Here is an 18,449-nt window from a genome sequence, read left to right on the forward strand (position 1 = left end):
AGCATGCTCTTAGTCAGCTCATGAAATTCCTAGTGCTGCTTCTTTCAACAAGCTGGACAGTCTGTGTAAGTGAAAGCAAATGTTCTGGAAGTGTGTGAATCCTTTAATCATTGTGAACCCTTAAACAAATTCCAAACCAAGTATCAAATCCAAGGTGGGAGCAAGTTGTTCATGGCCAGCCTTAGTCTGATCAATGTGCAGCCACACAGGCCAAGGCTAAAGTCCAGTGAAGACCAATAAACATGCATCGAAACAGCATGCACAAATTATAGAGGATTTCATGCTGAAGCAGAGTTCATAGAAGAGCATAAAAAAAGCCGATTAAGAAGCGTTTTAAATAGAATAGATGAAGTTTGTTTATTTTCTGTCACTAGAAGCCAGCATTATGTCAAAGCAGCAGCAGACTATGAACAGCAGAAAAAGCTGGAAGATTCAATTTACAGGCTCTGCAGTGTGAGGCACCAAGGTTAAGATAGAAAAATGCATAAAATTGGCATGCAATAACTTCTGGCCAACTTAATTGGATTTAAAAACGGCAGGCAGATTGTTTTAAAAAAATAAAAAACAATTTTAAAAGGGGTCATTTTATTTTTTAAAGGCGAAGTTCATCTTTTAAAAAAGAAATAAAATAAAATGCACATGTTTTTGCAAGTAAACAAATGTGCATTGAATTTTTTTTTCTGGGAGCCTACACAGCATTGAACCTGTGATCAGTGAATTGTGTGTGGGTTCAATGTCAGGCTCCTGCAGACTCTCCTTACAGCTCCGTGCCTGTACCTCCATAAGGACTGACAGCTTTAGAGCTGCAGGAAGAATAGAACTATAAGCAAGCTTATCAGCATGCCAACAGCCCATAAAAAAAAAAAAAAAAAAAAACGCCAGCCATCTGCCACAGTGGCACACGGGACATGTAGTTCGTTCACAGTGATCTGTGAATGAATGTATGATGTGGCTGTGTGCGTGGAGCTCTGCACAGCGCTGTCAATTTACAATGTGACAGCTGATGCAGGGAAAGTATCCCCTGCCCGCTAATACAGTGCAAGGGGTAAAGGGTATGAGCTGGAACATGGGTGTAACATGTAACTAAAGGTGAACTTGGCCTTTAGGACTCCAAATATGTGAGGGCGGTTTACATTTTTTTGTAAAGAAGCTTATTTCTCAAAAATTGAGAAAGGCGGCTACTGAGCTTTTAAATGATCTGTGGTAGGACTTCCTCTATTGAACGTTCAATGGCAGATGAGGGCTTGGACTTTACATAGCTTTGGGCTCTCTAACAGAGTTAATGCTGTAGGAGCGGCACTTCACTTCGCATCCTTTTTGCCTCTTGTAGAGCCTCATTAAATATGATGTGCTTGGAGCAACTGAAAATCTATAACTTGTCACCAATTCAAGGCAAAAATTACAGGTTCTCTTGAAAGAAGCGAATCCCCCACGTCAACACCTTTAGGCCCCTTTCCTCACTGAGGCAGTTTTCAGGCGTTTTAGCACTAGAAATATCGCCTGAAAAGTGCCTCCCATTCTGTGCAATGAATGCTTTCACACTTGGGCAGTGCGATTGTGGGACGTTAGAAAAAGTCCTGCAAGCAGCATCTTTGGGGGGGCTTGGGAGAGCTACAAATAGTGCTCCCCAATATGCCCCTGCCCATTGAAATGAATGGGCAGGGCTTCCAAAGCGCTGCAAAACTGGACTTTTCCCCCTTTTAGGGTAAAAAAAAATCCACCCCGCTAGTGCCCGAAAAGTGCCGCTAAAGCACTGTAAAAACAACCGCCGTTTTAGTGGCACTTAAAAGTGAAAGGGGGTCTTGCTGCATCCCCCACTTTGTTGGAGACCTTGATAAATACAGGGCCCTTCTGCGGAAGGATCATGTGACCTCCTCCCAGGATGCAATGCCTAACTAAGCATTGGATACCAAGTGTTGGGTTGTCATGTGAGGAGGAGGAATAAGAATTAACCCTATGCAAGCACCAATACCATCCAACATGAAGAGTTTAGACTCCTAGCTTTGAAGGAAGGAGCAGAGGATGGTATTAGCAGGTGAAGGGGAAAGGGGGAGCTTTCTTACAAGAGAACCTGACACTTCACCATAAAAAAGTAGCAAATTAAAGAAACCAGCAGAGAGCATTAGACACTTTCATAATGGCTATGAAGGAGCATAGGTCTCACTGCCAAAGTTCTCCAAAGAGATACAAAATCTTTTTGGGTGATACGGCTCCCTGGTATATCACGTCTTAGTTTTGGGTCTGCTGACCCTTTAAAAAGGAGAAGGAGTTCACCTTTTACAAATTAAAATAAATGCACAGCTTTTTGTAAATAATAATAATAAAAAAAATGTGCATTTATTATACTTTTTTACTCACGGGTGCAATGCCTTACAGACTGCAGATTGTGGGTGCAATGCCTGGATCCTGCAGACACTCAGTATACCCGTCTGCCCGTACCTCATATGGGCAGAGAGTTACTGAATGGCAGGAGAAAGAAATGGACTACAAGAGTGCTCACTCACCAGTGCCCTTGCAGTTCATTGAGAACTACAGGCCCTTGGCCATGGAGGCAGACAGTAGATGTAGTTCATTCATTCGCAGAAATCTGTGAATAAATGATGCAGCCGTGTAAGTGGAGCCCTACAAAGCAGTGTGGTTTTAAAATTCTGATAGCAGGTGTGGGGAGAGGAACCCCCACCCGCTGTCACAGGGAGGGACAATCAGGGTGAAGAGGAGGCAGGAGTTACAACACGTTACATGTTCCACCCTAAATATGGGCGGGGCGTGGAACATGTTCCAAGGGTGAACTTATACTTTTAAAAGCTAAAACTAGTTTTAGAATAGGACACAGGTTTACTTCCTGCCCATTTGTGTGCACTAACCGGGGGAAGGCAAATATTAACTAGCCTGATATTCATAACACCCTGTGATACGTATAGTTTTAAAAGCGTATTGTGGTGAGAGGAATGGTTGGCATAAAACTACACTCATCTTTTAAATTCGAGGCATATGCTATTTTTAAGAGTCTAACATCATAAACATCACTGGGCTACCGTTACAATTAAGCTCGGTTCACACAGGGGTGACTTGTCCAGGCGACTTCGCCACCTGACAAGTCGCGCCCCGTTCTGTACTACGGAACCGTTCTAATAGGAGCTACTCAAGTCGCTCCGACTTAGAAAAAAGGTTCCTGTACTACTTTTGCGGCGACTTCGGGCGACTTGCATTGACTTCTATACAGAAGTCGTTTTGCAAGTCGCCGCTGAGGTCGCGGCAGGTCGCGGCGCTGCAAGTCGCGCCGCCTACTGTGTGAGCCGAGTCTAAAACCAAGAGGCAGAAGTCTGCATGCCAGAAATAGAATATATTTAATTTATTTATATATACACATTTTAAGAAGCAGAAATCAGCAAAACATTAGATCAGGAGAGCATTAGGAAAGGTATGAACAAAGCCAAGCTGTACGATCTGAGCAACAATCTTACCTTGGCTGTTTTTTTCTCTTGTGGACATTTTTGCTGGTTTTGAGACAGAAGTAAAACAACTTATAACGCCAGAATAACAAAGTTTTCCATCTGCTTAGCATGTAATCTTGCTGCTAAATTTTTAATTTATTGTGAAATGAACACTTAATCAAAGCACACACTATGAGTAAAAATTGTGTATTAACAAAAGTTCGTAAAACAAAAAAAAAAACAAAAAAAATAAAAAAAGAATCCAAAATTAAAGTTTTTGTTTTAGTCATATGAAAAGAAGAGCGATAATAGTAAGCACAAGAAAAAAGTAAGCACAATGAGATAAGAAAGGCTGCACGGTCTTGAGTTTTTACCTGGGCTGATGACAATATCTTTATGCCTGAAAACAAAAATAATTCATCATTACTTTACATTAGCAAATGCAGATTTGTTGGCCGCTACTTGAATGGCATGGGCTGGCTACAGCTTGTGACTGAGTGCCTTAGTGATCACAGGGACTCGTGTGGGCAAAACCTGATAACGGTTTAGACTGCTAAGATTTGACATTATGGCCAGAAAAGTACATTTCATTCTGGTGGTTCAGTTTACACAGCTCTCCACGTCAGACAATCACTGAGGTCTCAGAAAAGGAAGGCTTCAATCTAGGTTATGCGACTGACACAGACAATATTGTGCACACTGTTTACTTTAGAGTTCACTGCAGCAAAACATGAATTATTTTGCTGTGGGCAAAGATAATAAAATATTTTTATTCAATAGGAAAGAAAATGGTTCCATTACAATACCTGAACTTACAACAAAATTCAATGGACAACAGCACTGCAAAGACCAGGGATGTTTTTTTTTGCATTTGCAGTCTGGTGGGATTTATGCACCTACAGACACGAGATGTATAGCTAAAGCTCTTTTGGCCCTACTACTCCTATGGACCCTGTTTTCAGCCGTCAGCAGGCTAAAGCCCTGTCCAGGCTCATGAAAGATCCAGGAGGATCCACCCAGACTGCCCCACCATGTAACAGAGCCTGAGCCAGCTGCTCCTGCCCCCTCCAGAGCCCAGCACTCCAGGGAGTGCTGGAGGGGCTGAACAGAAAAGCCAGTGGACTGACAGTCACCAGCTCTCAGCTCAGAGCAGAAGGGGAGAACTGAGCAATCAGCGGTGCTTGAAAGCTCGGTTCTTGTGATAGAGCTGGCAGGGGACAGTTGCAGCTGGGATCAGTTCTGCAGCCATTTTTTGCCATTTCCTATAGCGACATCCAGCTTTTAGTTCTCAATGAACTACCAGAGTGCTGCTGAGTGTTGTAGGTAGTTCATTGATACTTCCTGTCATATGAGCAGACCGCTTATACTGAGCCTGCAGGAGCCCTGCATTGCACCTATGATCTGCTGATCGCAGGTGCATTGCTTTGCAGGCTCTTAGTAAAAAAATAATGCACATTTTTTTACCTACAAAAAGACGTACTTTTTTTTTTTACAAAAAGTGAACTTCTCATTTAAAAAACACAAAACTTAGCCAAGCCCCATCTAAAGGCCCATGCGCACCTCTGCACCTAATCAAATTTTAGTGATTGGGCAAGAGATTTCAGTAGCACTTATAAACATTCTGTGCTTGTCTTCAGTATCATACCAAACCAGCCGCGACGAGCAAATCTAAGATTTGCTTAAAACAAAAAATAAAGGCACACCAGCATTACACACCCAGCCTGCTTTTACAAGCTAAGTGGTGACGTAGCTTCTGCCAACACCATTGCTGGCTTGGGAACACCCACCAGGCATTATTTGTGGTCTTGGCTGACTATGGGATGCATGGTGGTGGAAGAACATTTACATATGGATATCAATGCTGACTGAGGTTTGATGTTACAAAGCTCTATGGTTTCATTAAAACTGGGTCAACTGAGATTGAGCTTATACCAGCCTACAAATAAAAAAAAAAAAAAAAAAAGGAGCAGGCCTTCTGAGAAATGCCAAGCCGACATATCATATGTTAACCATTAACTTTTTATACTTACTTATCTGAAGCTTTGGAAGCCTTTGAGGTCAGTTTTGATGTTGAAGCTGCCCTCATTAGCCTGTTTCGACTGTCATCAGAGGATTCCCATGCGTTGTGTGATTTTTCAATAGTGGAGGTTCTCTTTATACTGGCAGGGTTTAGAAAATACAGTTACCTTAAATGTCACAATAAAGAAACATCAAGCAAATAACGACAGATACTGCCAGTCTACTCAGCCATATGACAAAAGGTAAAAGAAAAACCCAAGCAGGAAATACATAAAAAAATAAAAAATAAAGCACGACAGCTGTTTTGAAGAGGACTGACATCCATAAGCGGACTGGCCACTGTCCTGGTTTTTAAATATAAGTACAGAGAGGGGGTTAAAAACAATATTCTGTGAACCTAACATTTAAGTGAGAAAGCACATTTAGTTAGTAAAGCAGGCACCACCATAGACTATGAAGGGCGAGGACGACACACATTGATATGGCAATATTTGCAAGTTACAAATTATTCATATGGACGAAGGTAGACACAAACGGAAAAAGAGTAAACACCACAGAGATGCTAATGACCACAGAATCATGCCTGTCTGCAAGTCCTCATTTCATTATTTAAGCTGAATCTGTCAGTTATTTAAACAGCTGAAGTGAGAACGTTGCAAAGTGTTTAGCAGTAAAGTTTATGCTTTGGTGAGAATTTTGGAGTAGATTAGTATAACAGGGAAATCACAAGAGCAGGGGTAATTGTCGACACCCAAGCAAAGCTTAGAAACAGCAAATTTAAAAAGTGAGGATACAAGGGCATTTAGACACTCCTATGCCTGGCAAGAGTTGCAATGATTCAAATCCTGTGTTTTAAAAAGGAAAAAAAAAAAAAAAAAAAAAAATGATTGTCATGTCTATTGTCACACAACTTCACATAAAACTGATAGTGATGAACAGACTAGGTAGAAGAACATGGAGTCCTTGACTGATCAAACCCTTTTCGGATGAACCAAGTTAGTATACACCTGCAGTTTTATTAATTCCATGGAAGAGTGATTAATTGCATGCAACAGGCTAAATTCAAACTATCCTTGGAAATTGTAAGAGACCTCCAATATCTGAAGAAGCCCAAGTAATAAGGAGTAAATATATAATCAATGCACAGGCCCCTGTAAGATGCTTTTCGGCAATAAAATATGTTGGGTGGAGAGCGAGCGGCTGACACTTTCATGCTTGCTGGCGGATAGTGTTTGCCTAATGCATGCTGTACGACAGTATTTCACTATTGGGTTTCTTTACTTAAACTGGGGAGTGCAAAATCAGGTGCAATTCTGCATAGAAACCAATCAGCTTCCTGATTTTAATGCAAAAACTTGAACAAGCTGAAGTTAGAATCTTATTGGCTACCATGCACAGCTGCACCAGATTCTCCAGTTTTAGTAAACCTACCTCTACGAGTCTGTCCTTTTCCTCTCTCCGTGATCCATTTGTGATGTTTTAAGGAGTTGTGATGCCTGCTTGAGAAGGTTCATCCGATAGTGACCGGTTATTTGGTAGGGTGCCACTCAGGAACAATGGATGGGGGTAAACAGACTAGTTCATCCACAACAGCTGCCAAGAGTGTAGGCAGGGGATGGAGCCCATCCAGTCTCCTAAATTGGACTCAAGAGGGGTAACCCCTGAAGGCTGTACATCTAGGTATTCCACAAAGTTAATAGTGTGGCAACCTCAGCCTGGACTCAGACTAGGCCACGCTTCCTATGGGGGCACTCGTGCATGCTCGAGCTGGGCTGCTTGCGTCTATTCAAAACACACGGCCTGGCTCAGAGCCCCCCCCCCCCCCCCCCTCTGCTGGCAGGCTTTGATTTACAGCAGCTGGAGCCAATGTCTACTGCTGCTTTCAGCCAAACCTCAGACAGGGGAAATTGAAGAGAAGAGAAGAGCTGCTGCAGATGTGCACAGCGCTGTATCCAGAGGGTTTAGGTGAGTATTTAGGAGCAGTTGGGGGCTGTGCTACCATTAAAAAGTAAGTCCACCCTAAAACTAAAAGCCCTGCATCTATAGACAGTCACAATCTAACACTAATCTATCTAGCCCAGTAAAGAATTCAGTATACATATCTTTTTTGAAGCCGATGCAGTCTCCAGCGGCGGAAGCTCTGCAGAGGACACAATCAACAACGGCTGTGAAATGAATGGGGCGTGACATCACCCATATACTTACTGCCGGGCGTCCGTTGTCGGCTGTGTCTTTTGCACCCGCCTACACAGTGAAGCCGCAGCCGCCACCTCAGCATGGGATCGGGTCCAATCGGCTTAAAAAAAAAGGTATGTAACCGATTTCTTCTTTACAGGGCTAGATAGGTTGGTGTTAGATCGTGGATGTCTGTATACACAGGGGTTTTAGTGTTAGGGTGGACTTCTACTTTAATGCTGAGAAGGCATTAAAGAGGAAGTAAAGGGGGAAAAAAAAAAAACACACCCTGCAAGGCAAAGGCATAATGAGCTAGTATGCATAGCATACTAGCTCATTATGAATAATTTACCCGAGAACGAAGCCCCCGAAGCAGTCCTCCGTCTTCCTTTTCACCGCTGCCATGGATCGCGGAGCAACTTCCAGGTCTCGCGGCTCTGTGATTCGCCGGAGCCGCGATGACGTCACTCCCGCGCATGCGCACGGGAGCCGACACTCGCGGCATATCGCCGCGAACTGCGGCCTGCCCAGTGCGCCTCTGTCTTCGGGTAAATATCTCCTAAACCGTATAGGTTTAGGAGATATTTCTTGGACCTACAGGTAAGCCTTAATCTAGGCTTACCTGTAGATCAAAGTGGTTTGTAAGGGTTTACAACCACTTTAAGTTAAAAAAAAAAAAAACTTTTACCATTACAACCCCTTTAAAATGTGCACTCTTTAAAATAGTTAACCTTTCATAAAAAAAGCCAAATATTCTAAACCATGCCAATTGGTACAATAATTTTCATTATATCCGAAAACATTTTATTACTATATCAACAGTAGCTTAATGTTCTGTAAAATGTCATTAAACCTGATTAAAATCAGTGTAGCAAAATGGTTCTATTCCCGCTCATGTTTGCGGAGATAAATCTCGCTTTGTATGGCTTTTTGGGTTACACTGCAAATCTGTTAATAGCTCCGCTTTTAAGCCATAAAACAATCTAAAGTTCCAGATTCCTCCTCTCAAGCGGAACATGACACTCTGCCAGCATTTTATTATGCCCTTTGTGTGTAACAGAAACATTTATGGCTTCAGCCTGACAAGCTTGAACAGGGCATTCTTCGCTAAGGAACACATGGTTGTAAGTGCACTTGAGTTATAGTAAAGATTCTCAGCATACTTAGAGGCTCTTAACAGGACTGAGCCCGAGGACACGCTAGAAGGGATTGTTCAACATTGAGGACACGCTAGAAGGGATTGTTCAACACTGAGCACACTGCTAGAGGACATGGTCACAGACTGCTGAAGATCATTGCCATTACAGCCCTTTTACAGATCAACTCTCCCACACTTGAGATCTACCTCTCCAATACTCTTACAACTTACTGTCTCCAAATGTAATATTACTCACCACAAAATCTATTATAAACAGATCATAGCAATAAATATACAGTAAAAAAAATAAAAAGGGGGGGGGGGTGGACAGTGCAGAATATGTGAACTAAATTAAATGCATCGAACAGATGGCAGTCTGACCAATATTTTTATCTCTGGCATGAGCTGTATCTCTATAAAAATATAGGTATCGTGTTGTGGTGCAGTAGCTCTGCCAGTCAGGTGCCAATAAAGTTTAACCACCTAGGGCAGAAAAACACTGACTAGATACCTCCAAGGCCAAGCGCCAGCTAGATTGGTCTAGTTTGGAATCAGTGTTTACTAAACAGGGTCTTAAAGTGGAATTTCAGTTACAAATGAAAACCTGCCCTTGGTTAGTATGTCTTAACTATATGCGTTATATTGTGCATTGTTATAATTTCCGAGTGTCTGATTAAAAACAATAGTCCAATCATGACCAGAGGTCTCCAAACTGGCCTGCGGACTGGATGTGTCTCTTTGCTTGCATTTATCCAGCCCTTGGAGTACTATTCCCCCCCAGTGACACCTACAAAGGGGCACTACCCCCCCCAGTGACACCAAAGATGGGGCTCTACCCCACCCAATGACACCAAAGATGGGGCTCTACCCCACCCAATGACACCAAAGATGGGGCTCTACCCCACCCAATGACACCAAAGATGGGGCTCTACCCCACCCAATGACACCAAAGATGGGGCTCTACCCCACCCAATGACACCAAAGATGGGGCTCTACCCCACCCAATGACACCAAAGATGGGGCTCTACCCCACCCAATGACACCAAAGATGGGGCTCTATTCCACCCAATGACACCAAAGATGGGGCTCTATTCCACCCAATGACACCAAAGATGGGGCTCTATTCCACCCAATGACACCAAAGATGGGGCTCTATTCCACCCAATGACACCAAAGATGGGGCTCTATTCCACCCAATGACACCAAAGATGGGGCTCTATTCCACCCAATGACACCAAAGATGGGGCTCTACCCCACCCAATGACACCAAAGATGGGGCTCTATTCCACCCAATGACACCAAAGATGGGGCTCTATTCCACCCAATGACACCAAAGATGGGGCTCTATTCCACCCAATGACACCAAAGATGGGGCTCTATTCCACCCAATGACACCAAAGATGGGGCTCTATTCCACCCAATGACACCAAAGATGGGGCTTTCTTCCTCCCCACCATGTCTGGGGAATTGTGCACCAATGCCGGGGCATGTTCTATTTCCATTAGTCAGTCTGGCCCCCCTCAACTCTGAAGCACAGTAGACTGGCCCTTTATTTGGAAAGTTTGAAGGCCCCTGATCTAGACAAGTAATCATTCCTCCTTCACTCTACCAACAAAAGTGTGCCAGTTCAGCCAAATGTGGCTGACCACAGGCATTACCTGGAACCGTTGCCTGTGTAAGCATCATGGTACAGCTCCGACCAGCCTCACCCCACCTGTCCCCTCCCCTGTCCCACCCGGCCAAGCACCATCTGTGATGCCCTATGTTTTCGCATTAATGAGGATGCACAAGTTTCCTTATTCACGAGTGCTCCAAAAGAAATGTGCATCACTACCTCCTATCCTCCTAGACCAGTGATGGCGAACCTTGGCACCCCAGATGTTTTGGAACTACATTTCCCATGATGCTCCAGTACACTGCAAAGTGCCAGAGCATCATGGGAAATGTAGTTCCAAAACATCTGGGGTGCCAAGGTTCGCCATCACTGCCCTAGACTCTTTGGGTTTCTGGAGTGACTGGAGAGCTGCAAGTGTGCCTCTAAAGGTCCATTCACACAGGGCAGACTCTGGCTGCGATTAGCTAGCTCAGTGGGGGATCTGGCCAAAGATCCCCACCGAGCAAGCAGCTGAAAGGTCCCGGGTCTGCTCTGCTTATGCAGCTCTTTGCTCAATGGGCAGTTGAATGTAGACAGCCCGCCTGTCCATTTACACCCGACTACCATCCGATCCACTAGACGGAAGAGGAACAGATCCCCATCAATCTGTTTTTAGTGGATTGGATGTATGTGGATGTAAACAGACATCAGTTTACATCCTCTGCTCCATAGAGAAGAATGACGGTTATGATTAGGTCCGCTTAAAAAAATTGGCAGGTGGACCTGATTGGAACGTGTGTGTGAAAGGGGCCTAAAGTAACACCTTTTACACATATCGACATACTAATATGGTGTAACCGATTGCATGGAGTCAATAGCAAGCCTTTCCTTCCAGTTTAAGTATAAGAACAGATTACACTTGTGGAGCTCTGCTCAGGTAATTTAGCTGCAATGTTGAGACACCAAGTACCTTTTATGTAGAAAATATTCACTGTTAGTCACACGTTTGAAGACAGGGTTTTGGGGAAAAAAGTTAAGGATATTGTTGTGGTTACAAGATGAATCCACCTTTATTCATTTACCTTCCATAACCATTTAGAGAAAACACTAAACTGCATGCAAATGTCCTTGTCCCCCTAAGCAAATTTCCCAGTCTCAGTTATATTATATATACACACGGACCAGTTTAAGTGGATGGTAACCAATCAAAATGTTTTTCGAGAGCTCAGAGGACCTCGTAAACATCTCTTCATCACTGCACATAAACAAGTGTGTGTTTACAGGTAGATTAAATGAAAGTGGGGGGCAAGGGGTGTCAAAACATTTGGCACAAAAAAAATGCTAATTTTTCCAATGTTAACATTTTGGGCTGTATAAGCAATGTATATTCCCATCTCTCCTCTAATATTTTTGCAAAAGCTGGAAAGCAAAGCAATTTAAGTCCTGTAGAGAAGCAAAATTTCTGTCTGCTGTTGCAATAGCGATCTCAGCCAGGCACTGTAAAGACACTGTATAGGCAATGCGGAGACACATTTGCTCTTGGATAGACAGCAACAGCTCTCAGATAAAGTGCTACTTGACACTGCGCCCCTCCCCAGTCTGGCACTGCGGATGACAACACAGACTAATCATTACAACTCTTGCCACTTGTACCCTCCTCGGTGTGATATAAACCTTTTGGTTGAAGCAGCGTTTCTGCTTTCCTGATTTTGCCTGTGTGTTTGGCTGGTCTGCGGGGAAGGTTGGGGAGAAGGAGATGCCTGATTTAATGGGCTCTGATCATTTGTATTTGATTCCTCTTTGACGCCTTGGGGTCTCTCTTTCTTTTTCTCTGTGCTACTGTAAAAATAAATGAAAACATAAAAACACAATTGACAATGAAATATAAGGAGACATAAAAAAAAAAAAAAAATGGTAATGGAGTAGCAGAATGTCACAAAACCACAAATAAATCATCTGTGACACCGGAGGGCTTCTGTACATAAAGTAAAGGAGTAATTAGGCGTGTTACATGTTGCATGCATTTGGCATTTTTTTTCTGCCGGAACGCTCCAATTTTTTTGTGGGCCTGTAAAACCCCTACTGTATGCGTGCATGGACACAGGCTAAAATGGAGGGGCATTTAGAGGTAAAAAAATAAATATTTAAGAAAAAGTCAAACACCTTTAACAGCTTCAATACTGGGCACTTTTACCCCCCTTCCTGCCCAGACTAATTTTCAGCTTTCCGCGCTGTCGCACTTTGGATACAGTGCTGCACAACCGCACATTTGTCATTGAAACTACATTTATTTTTTTTTCCACACAAATCTTTCTTTTGGTGGTATTCATTCACCGCTGTGTTTTTTATTTATTGCAAAAAAAAAAAATTCGTTTGTCAGAAAACTTTGAAACATATCCACTGCACACTCCTTCAGTGATGTGTGCTGATGCGGAAGCACTAGTAAGCAGTACTCATGGGCACCAATAGGTGGCTCCGATGTGCAGCACTGATCTATAAGGTGGCACTTATATAAAAAAATACAAAATGGCCTCACCAATGGGCACGGTTGGGGCTGCACTGATGATCAGAACCCTGATAATCTACACAGGTCTCTGCTGTGGGGAAATGCCTCCGATTGACTCTCCTCTCACTGTCAGTGTGAGACGAGGAGAGGCAATAACTGGCATTTCCTTGTTTACATGTGATCAACTGTGATTGGACACAGCTGATCACATGGATAAATAGCCATGTCATTGGCTCTTCACTGAGATGGGGGGTTGAGCCGTGTCCCAGTGACACAGCGCGCCCGCCGCGGGTGTGCAAACGTGGAGAGACTGGGGCAATGTCATCCCAGAACAGAGCACCCCACCCACCGCCATTTGTCTATATGGTGGGCAGGAGGTCATTAAAAGTGGAGTTTTAGCACCCAGTGTGCACGAGGCCTAAAACAATTTAAAGAAAAATAAAAACAAAGATCCATTAAAAAGTGGATGTGGATGATTTTTGGAGAAATTTTTTTTCGTATGAGGTTACTATTTTTATTATTATACAGGATTTATATAGCAGCAACAGTTTGCGCAGCACTTTACAATATAAAGGGGACAAAACAATTACAATACAGTTCAACACAGGAGGAATAGGAGGATAAGTGGACTTAAACTTCCCCCAAATTACTTCCATCTGGCTTTGATAAAAATCTTCCCAGGATCCTATACCCAAATAACAGCAGAGCGCCGCTTCCCGGCCACAGTAGATACTTTGATGATTATAATGCCCCAGGACATGGTTGACAGGACACTGCGATATAAATAGAGAATAATGGCAATCCTCCTCTGCACCTGGATGCGTATGTTACAAGATTGTTATTAGACTGCATGGAAATGCATAGGTCTTCTGTATATACATCCCCATTTCAATTGGGATACAGCAGCTGCATGGAAATGGCCTCTGCTCCAAATTTAACAGCTGTGCAGGTGCTCAACCCCAAATGCAAATGGACTGTGTTCTGGGCCATTCACAGCTGTAAATGTGGGAGCAGAGGCGCTGTCCATGCAGTTGCTGCATAATAACTGACATAAATGGGACTGCCTGCCCAGGAATGCATGAACATCTGTGCATCCCCATGCAGATAAGGAAAGCCTTTCTTTGGTGTATGCTGCAGTATTCCCCATCCTAAATGTAATAAAATGTTTTTTTTTTGTTTTTGTTTTTTATCTTCAACACCACACAAGAATTTTTTAAACTGAAGCTGAAGTGTTCACATTTCCATTCGGTGCCTGTGTGAGCAATGCCACTTAATGCACAATGCCTGAAAATGCATACATTAAGGCAGCACATAAGGTAGATGTGAATGGACGGACCCTCAAGGTTTCAAACTAGATAGAAACAACTAAAGTCTGGTTCAGAAAAACAAAACAAAAAAAAAAAAAAAACAAACAACACACACCAATGCTTCATCTGCAGTATTACAAACATAAAATTAGTGAAATACTTTATTTCCCAAATATGATCTACTTATTTTTCAAAATGTAATTTGAATAATGAATTCTGTATGTGTCAATAAAGCTGTAAACTGATAATAAATGTACATTTTTCATAAATATTAAATGGAGTGCTACTTTGTACTTGCGAACATCAAAACCTAGCTTTGATGGAATTTCTTATAGGATAAAATAGTGAGGCAACTCCAATTTAATCATTTTTCATGCTGTTCTTTGAAGCTCAGATGTGTAAAAATTACACGCCAAAAAGGGGAGGAAATATATATACACATCAACCAAGACCCTGTATTATATAGTATATACCACATAGTATAAACCTAAAAATATTCTATAAATTGGTTTGAAAAGTAAAAAAAAAAAAATTATATATACACATACATACATACATACATACATACATCTACATCTATTTTTTTTTCTCTTTGCTCTTCAACTAACCGTTCCGGAAGCAACACATTGTGGGATATAAAGAAAACAAGGCAATTTTTTTTCTAAATTGCAGCTTCCCTATATATCCATATACACCATTAACCTCTTCACGCAGCTGCACACATATGCAGCCAATTGGCAGGCGCTCCTGATGCATACGTGATTGAAAACGATTGATCATGTGACTGCTTTAACAATTACATCGGTCACATGATCGGAAAGATCCCCTCCATCTCCCAGAATTTTGATCCACTTTAAGGGCCAGGAAGCAGCAGTGGCAGGAAGGGGTTAATGTACCACTTTTGTAGAAAAAGAAAAAGCTTTATATAGGTCGTAGGACAGTCCTTACATCAACCTCCAGTTTGTTGTATAGAAAGTGCCTCCATTACTTCCTGGTATCCACCCTTTAGGTGGGCAAAACCGTTAAGGGCCCTTTCACACAGGCGGTCCACCCTGGCGGACTCCGCTTTGCTCAACGTGGGGATTGATCTGCTGAGCAGGCAGATGACAGGTCTATCTCCGCTCAATATGCAGACGGACCTGTCAGAGAGCCCAGCTCTCCTCTATGGGGAGATTGGATGAAAACAGACCACATTTCTATTTTCATCTGATCCCATCTGCCAGATGGATGGAAAATAGGGTCACCATCCATCTGGATTTCACAAACAGAAGGGATAACAGCGGGTGTCAGAGGACATGACACCGCCGACATCCGCAGCTCCATAGGAGTGAATGGAGGGACTGATCAGGTCCGCCTGAAAAACTGACAGGCAAACCTGTTCAGAAAGCCTGTGTGAAAGGGGCCTCAGAGTCACAAAATAGTTCAGCAGCTGACCTCATTAACACACCTTACACCTGCCCTCCCCCTCCAGGAGATTGCTCCCACCTATCTCTGTACTCGCATACAAGCAAACTGGAGTTGAATGGTACCTTCAACAAAGCTTGCTGAAAGCTCTGCAAAATCTGTCAAAGCTTGCTGTTCATACAGCTCATACAAGCTGAAGCCTGTGTGAAACAGGCCTTTGACATGTTACCATTTGTCATGTTACCACTACCATCGAAAGTAAAAGTAAATCCCAAATTTTGGGTTGTCCCCAGTACAGTAATAGAGGGAAAATCTTTCCTCTTCCCAAATTTCTGGCTATAGGACAGGAAATGCAGGGAAGTTTCTCCAATGGGACCCAGATGGCAAAAAAATAAATAAACAGGGGGTTATAACCTTCCCTTAGGCTCGGTTTTTCAAGCACTTAACACTAGAAAGCCTCTGCAAAGCCTCCCGAAAAAAGCCTCTCATATTACAGTGTGTCTTTTCACACTGGAGCAGGTTGAGAGCACTGTAATTAGCGCTCCCAAAATGCCCTGCCTATTACAATGAATAGGCAGTGCTTTGAAAGTGCTGCAAAACTGGACTTATCTTGTTTGGGGGTGGTAAAATGCATCCCGCTAGCGGCCGAAAAGCTGCGCAAAAGTGCAGTTAAAACAGTGCCAAGGCGCCACAAAAACAAACAGCACTTTTGTCTTCCTCTGGATCAACTGTGGTTATAGGATTGTATGATGTCTCCCCCTCACCCCTTTATTGGTTGAACTTAATGGACTTGTGTCTTTTTTCAACCAGACTAACAATGGGGTTTATTTACTAAAGCTAAAGAGGGCAAAATCTGTAAATTATGCAGAGAAACCAATCAGCTTCTAACCTCAGCTTGTGTAAGCTTTAGCAATAAAACCCGGAAGCACGTTGGTTTCTCTGCAGAATATTGCCCTCTCTAGCTTTAGTAAAGAAACCCCTATGCGACATACCACGGCCTGAGTTTTAAAAGTAGGATGCAAAATATCAAGGTTTGAAGTGGTAAGGCTGAGTATATTTTAGATTGAATAGTAGTACACTCGCTATAAATAGGCCCCCCTAAATGTACGCTTACATACCGTAGGTTATACGATTTTCCTAACCAGAAAGCACTTTTCTTTGCACCTTTTTTGGAGGATGCACCCTTTTTTACTAGTATTATCTGACTTTGGTGTGAAGCCTCATCCTTAAAGCTAAATCCCAGCCACTGTCCCACTATCCAATGAGATAACCTACAGGGGTAGTTCCATTACAAATTGGGATTGTAGGTGGTGCTTACTTCTAAGAGTTGAAGTTGGCTCCTAAGCCCTTAAGAAATTAAGCTTTTAGAGGCAGATAACAACCAGCATCAGAGGGGCCAACACAGGAGGGTTGTGCTGGTTAATACATATAATTACAGGACTTTTAGTTTTAAAAGCCACATTAGGACATAAACGTGGCCTGTGGCACAATGCATGGAAAACATAAATTGCCCTTCTTAACTTACTAAGACTTTAGAGTAAAGTGAGAGAGGGAGATTATGAAAAACAGACAGGTTACATTTAAGTCTTTCTGCACTCTAAGTTTTCGAAGAGTTGGCACACGTTTGTCCTGCTTACCATTATCACAGAGTAAAAGTGAGAGAGAATCACATTTGGGGTTTTCCTCAGAACAGGAAAAAGGGGAGTAATCTTCCAATGAGGATACTAGTTCTGGTAACAACCAGGAATTCCCTCACTTCCTATTTTGCTGGCAGGAAGTGAAGGCAAATCTCCCCAATGGGGTAAAAAAAACAAAAAAAAAAAAAAAAAAAAAAAAAAAACTGACAGGGCTTATAACCCTAATTAGTTCCACCTTAAACCATTGTTGGGGCCACTGTGATTTCCACTACTTTAAATTTTGAACAGGGAGCATACCACTTTAAGTCTAGGTTCACACTGGTGCGTGGAAAACACCATATTCCTGTGCACATCACTTGCGATGTCTGTGGGGTATGATTTTGAGCCATACATTTTGTATGGTTCAACGCACATTGCATCTGCAACAAAATGGTTCAGGACCTTTAATTTCCCACATCTGAATCGCATTGCATGGGCGTTCACACCCATGTAATGCAATCCTGGCAATCGCACAGCATTTTACTATCTTTTTTGGGGTGTCGATAATCTAACATTGACACCCGCAGCAGATCGCATAAACTGCATTTGATTGTGAAGCAGTGCGATGCGGGGAAAACGCAGCAAATCTTGTGCGTTTCCCACATTGGATCAGTGTGAACTAGGGCTTAATGGGCTTGGAGCATTGATACAAGCGCCTGCATCAATGCACCAGACTCCAAAGATTTCTGTATTTGCAGCATTTTTAAGAGACGAAGCATGGGGAAATCACCATGTATGAACAGTTAGGCCTCATGCACCCTGGACGTTTTTACAGTGGCTTTTTTGGCTTCATTAATTTTTTTTCTGCAGCCAGTAAACTCATGTTATCCCATGTGTCCATGCACACATAGGCTTTTATCAATGCTTTTTGGCTGGAAAAAAACCCAGAACTAGTGGTTTTGAAAACGTTTTTCAAAATGTAGAATACTCCAACTCTAATAAAACAATAAAAAAACGCTGAAAATGCAGCTATTCCGCGTTTAACGTTTTTGAGCCAAAAGCCTTTGCGGGTTTTTTTTATAGCTTTTTAAGCATAACTATACTTCCACAAACGCTAAAAAACACATTCTATGTCTACAGCGAATTCTACTGGCGCTTTTAGAACGTTCAATGTGCATTAGGTCTTAAGATGAATAAATATAATATTTTGCCCAGACACACATTTTAACAATAACATTTAAAAAATTTCAGTTTTG

General features: G+C 42.5%; 1 protein-coding gene across 5 annotated transcripts in view; it reads right to left on the reverse strand.

Annotated features, from left to right (window-relative positions):
* Positions 1-18,449, reverse strand: part of LOC143987136 (echinoderm microtubule-associated protein-like 4) — a 171,880-nt gene that overhangs the window by 62,445 nt on the left and 90,986 nt on the right. For 2 of the 5 annotated variants that reach the window (XM_077485690.1, XM_077485688.1), the window contains exons 4-7: positions 12,035-12,199; positions 5,465-5,593; positions 3,809-3,834; positions 3,465-3,497 (exon numbers count right to left, since the gene is read on the reverse strand). In XM_077485690.1, coding sequence (XP_077341816.1) covers positions 3,465-3,497; positions 3,809-3,834; positions 5,465-5,593; positions 12,035-12,199 — 353 coding nt within the window. The remainder of the gene's footprint in view (positions 1-3,464; positions 3,498-3,808; positions 3,835-5,464; positions 5,594-12,034; positions 12,200-18,449) is intronic. The other 3 variants (XM_077485689.1, XM_077485691.1, XM_077485692.1) reach the window with 3 other exon arrangements.

The sequence above is a fragment of the Lithobates pipiens genome, unplaced genomic scaffold (genome assembly GCF_037356315.1).
Source record: "Lithobates pipiens isolate NorthernLeopardFrog02 unplaced genomic scaffold, aLitPip1_a1.2 Scaffold_18, whole genome shotgun sequence".
NCBI lineage: Eukaryota > Metazoa > Chordata > Amphibia > Anura > Ranidae > Lithobates > Lithobates pipiens.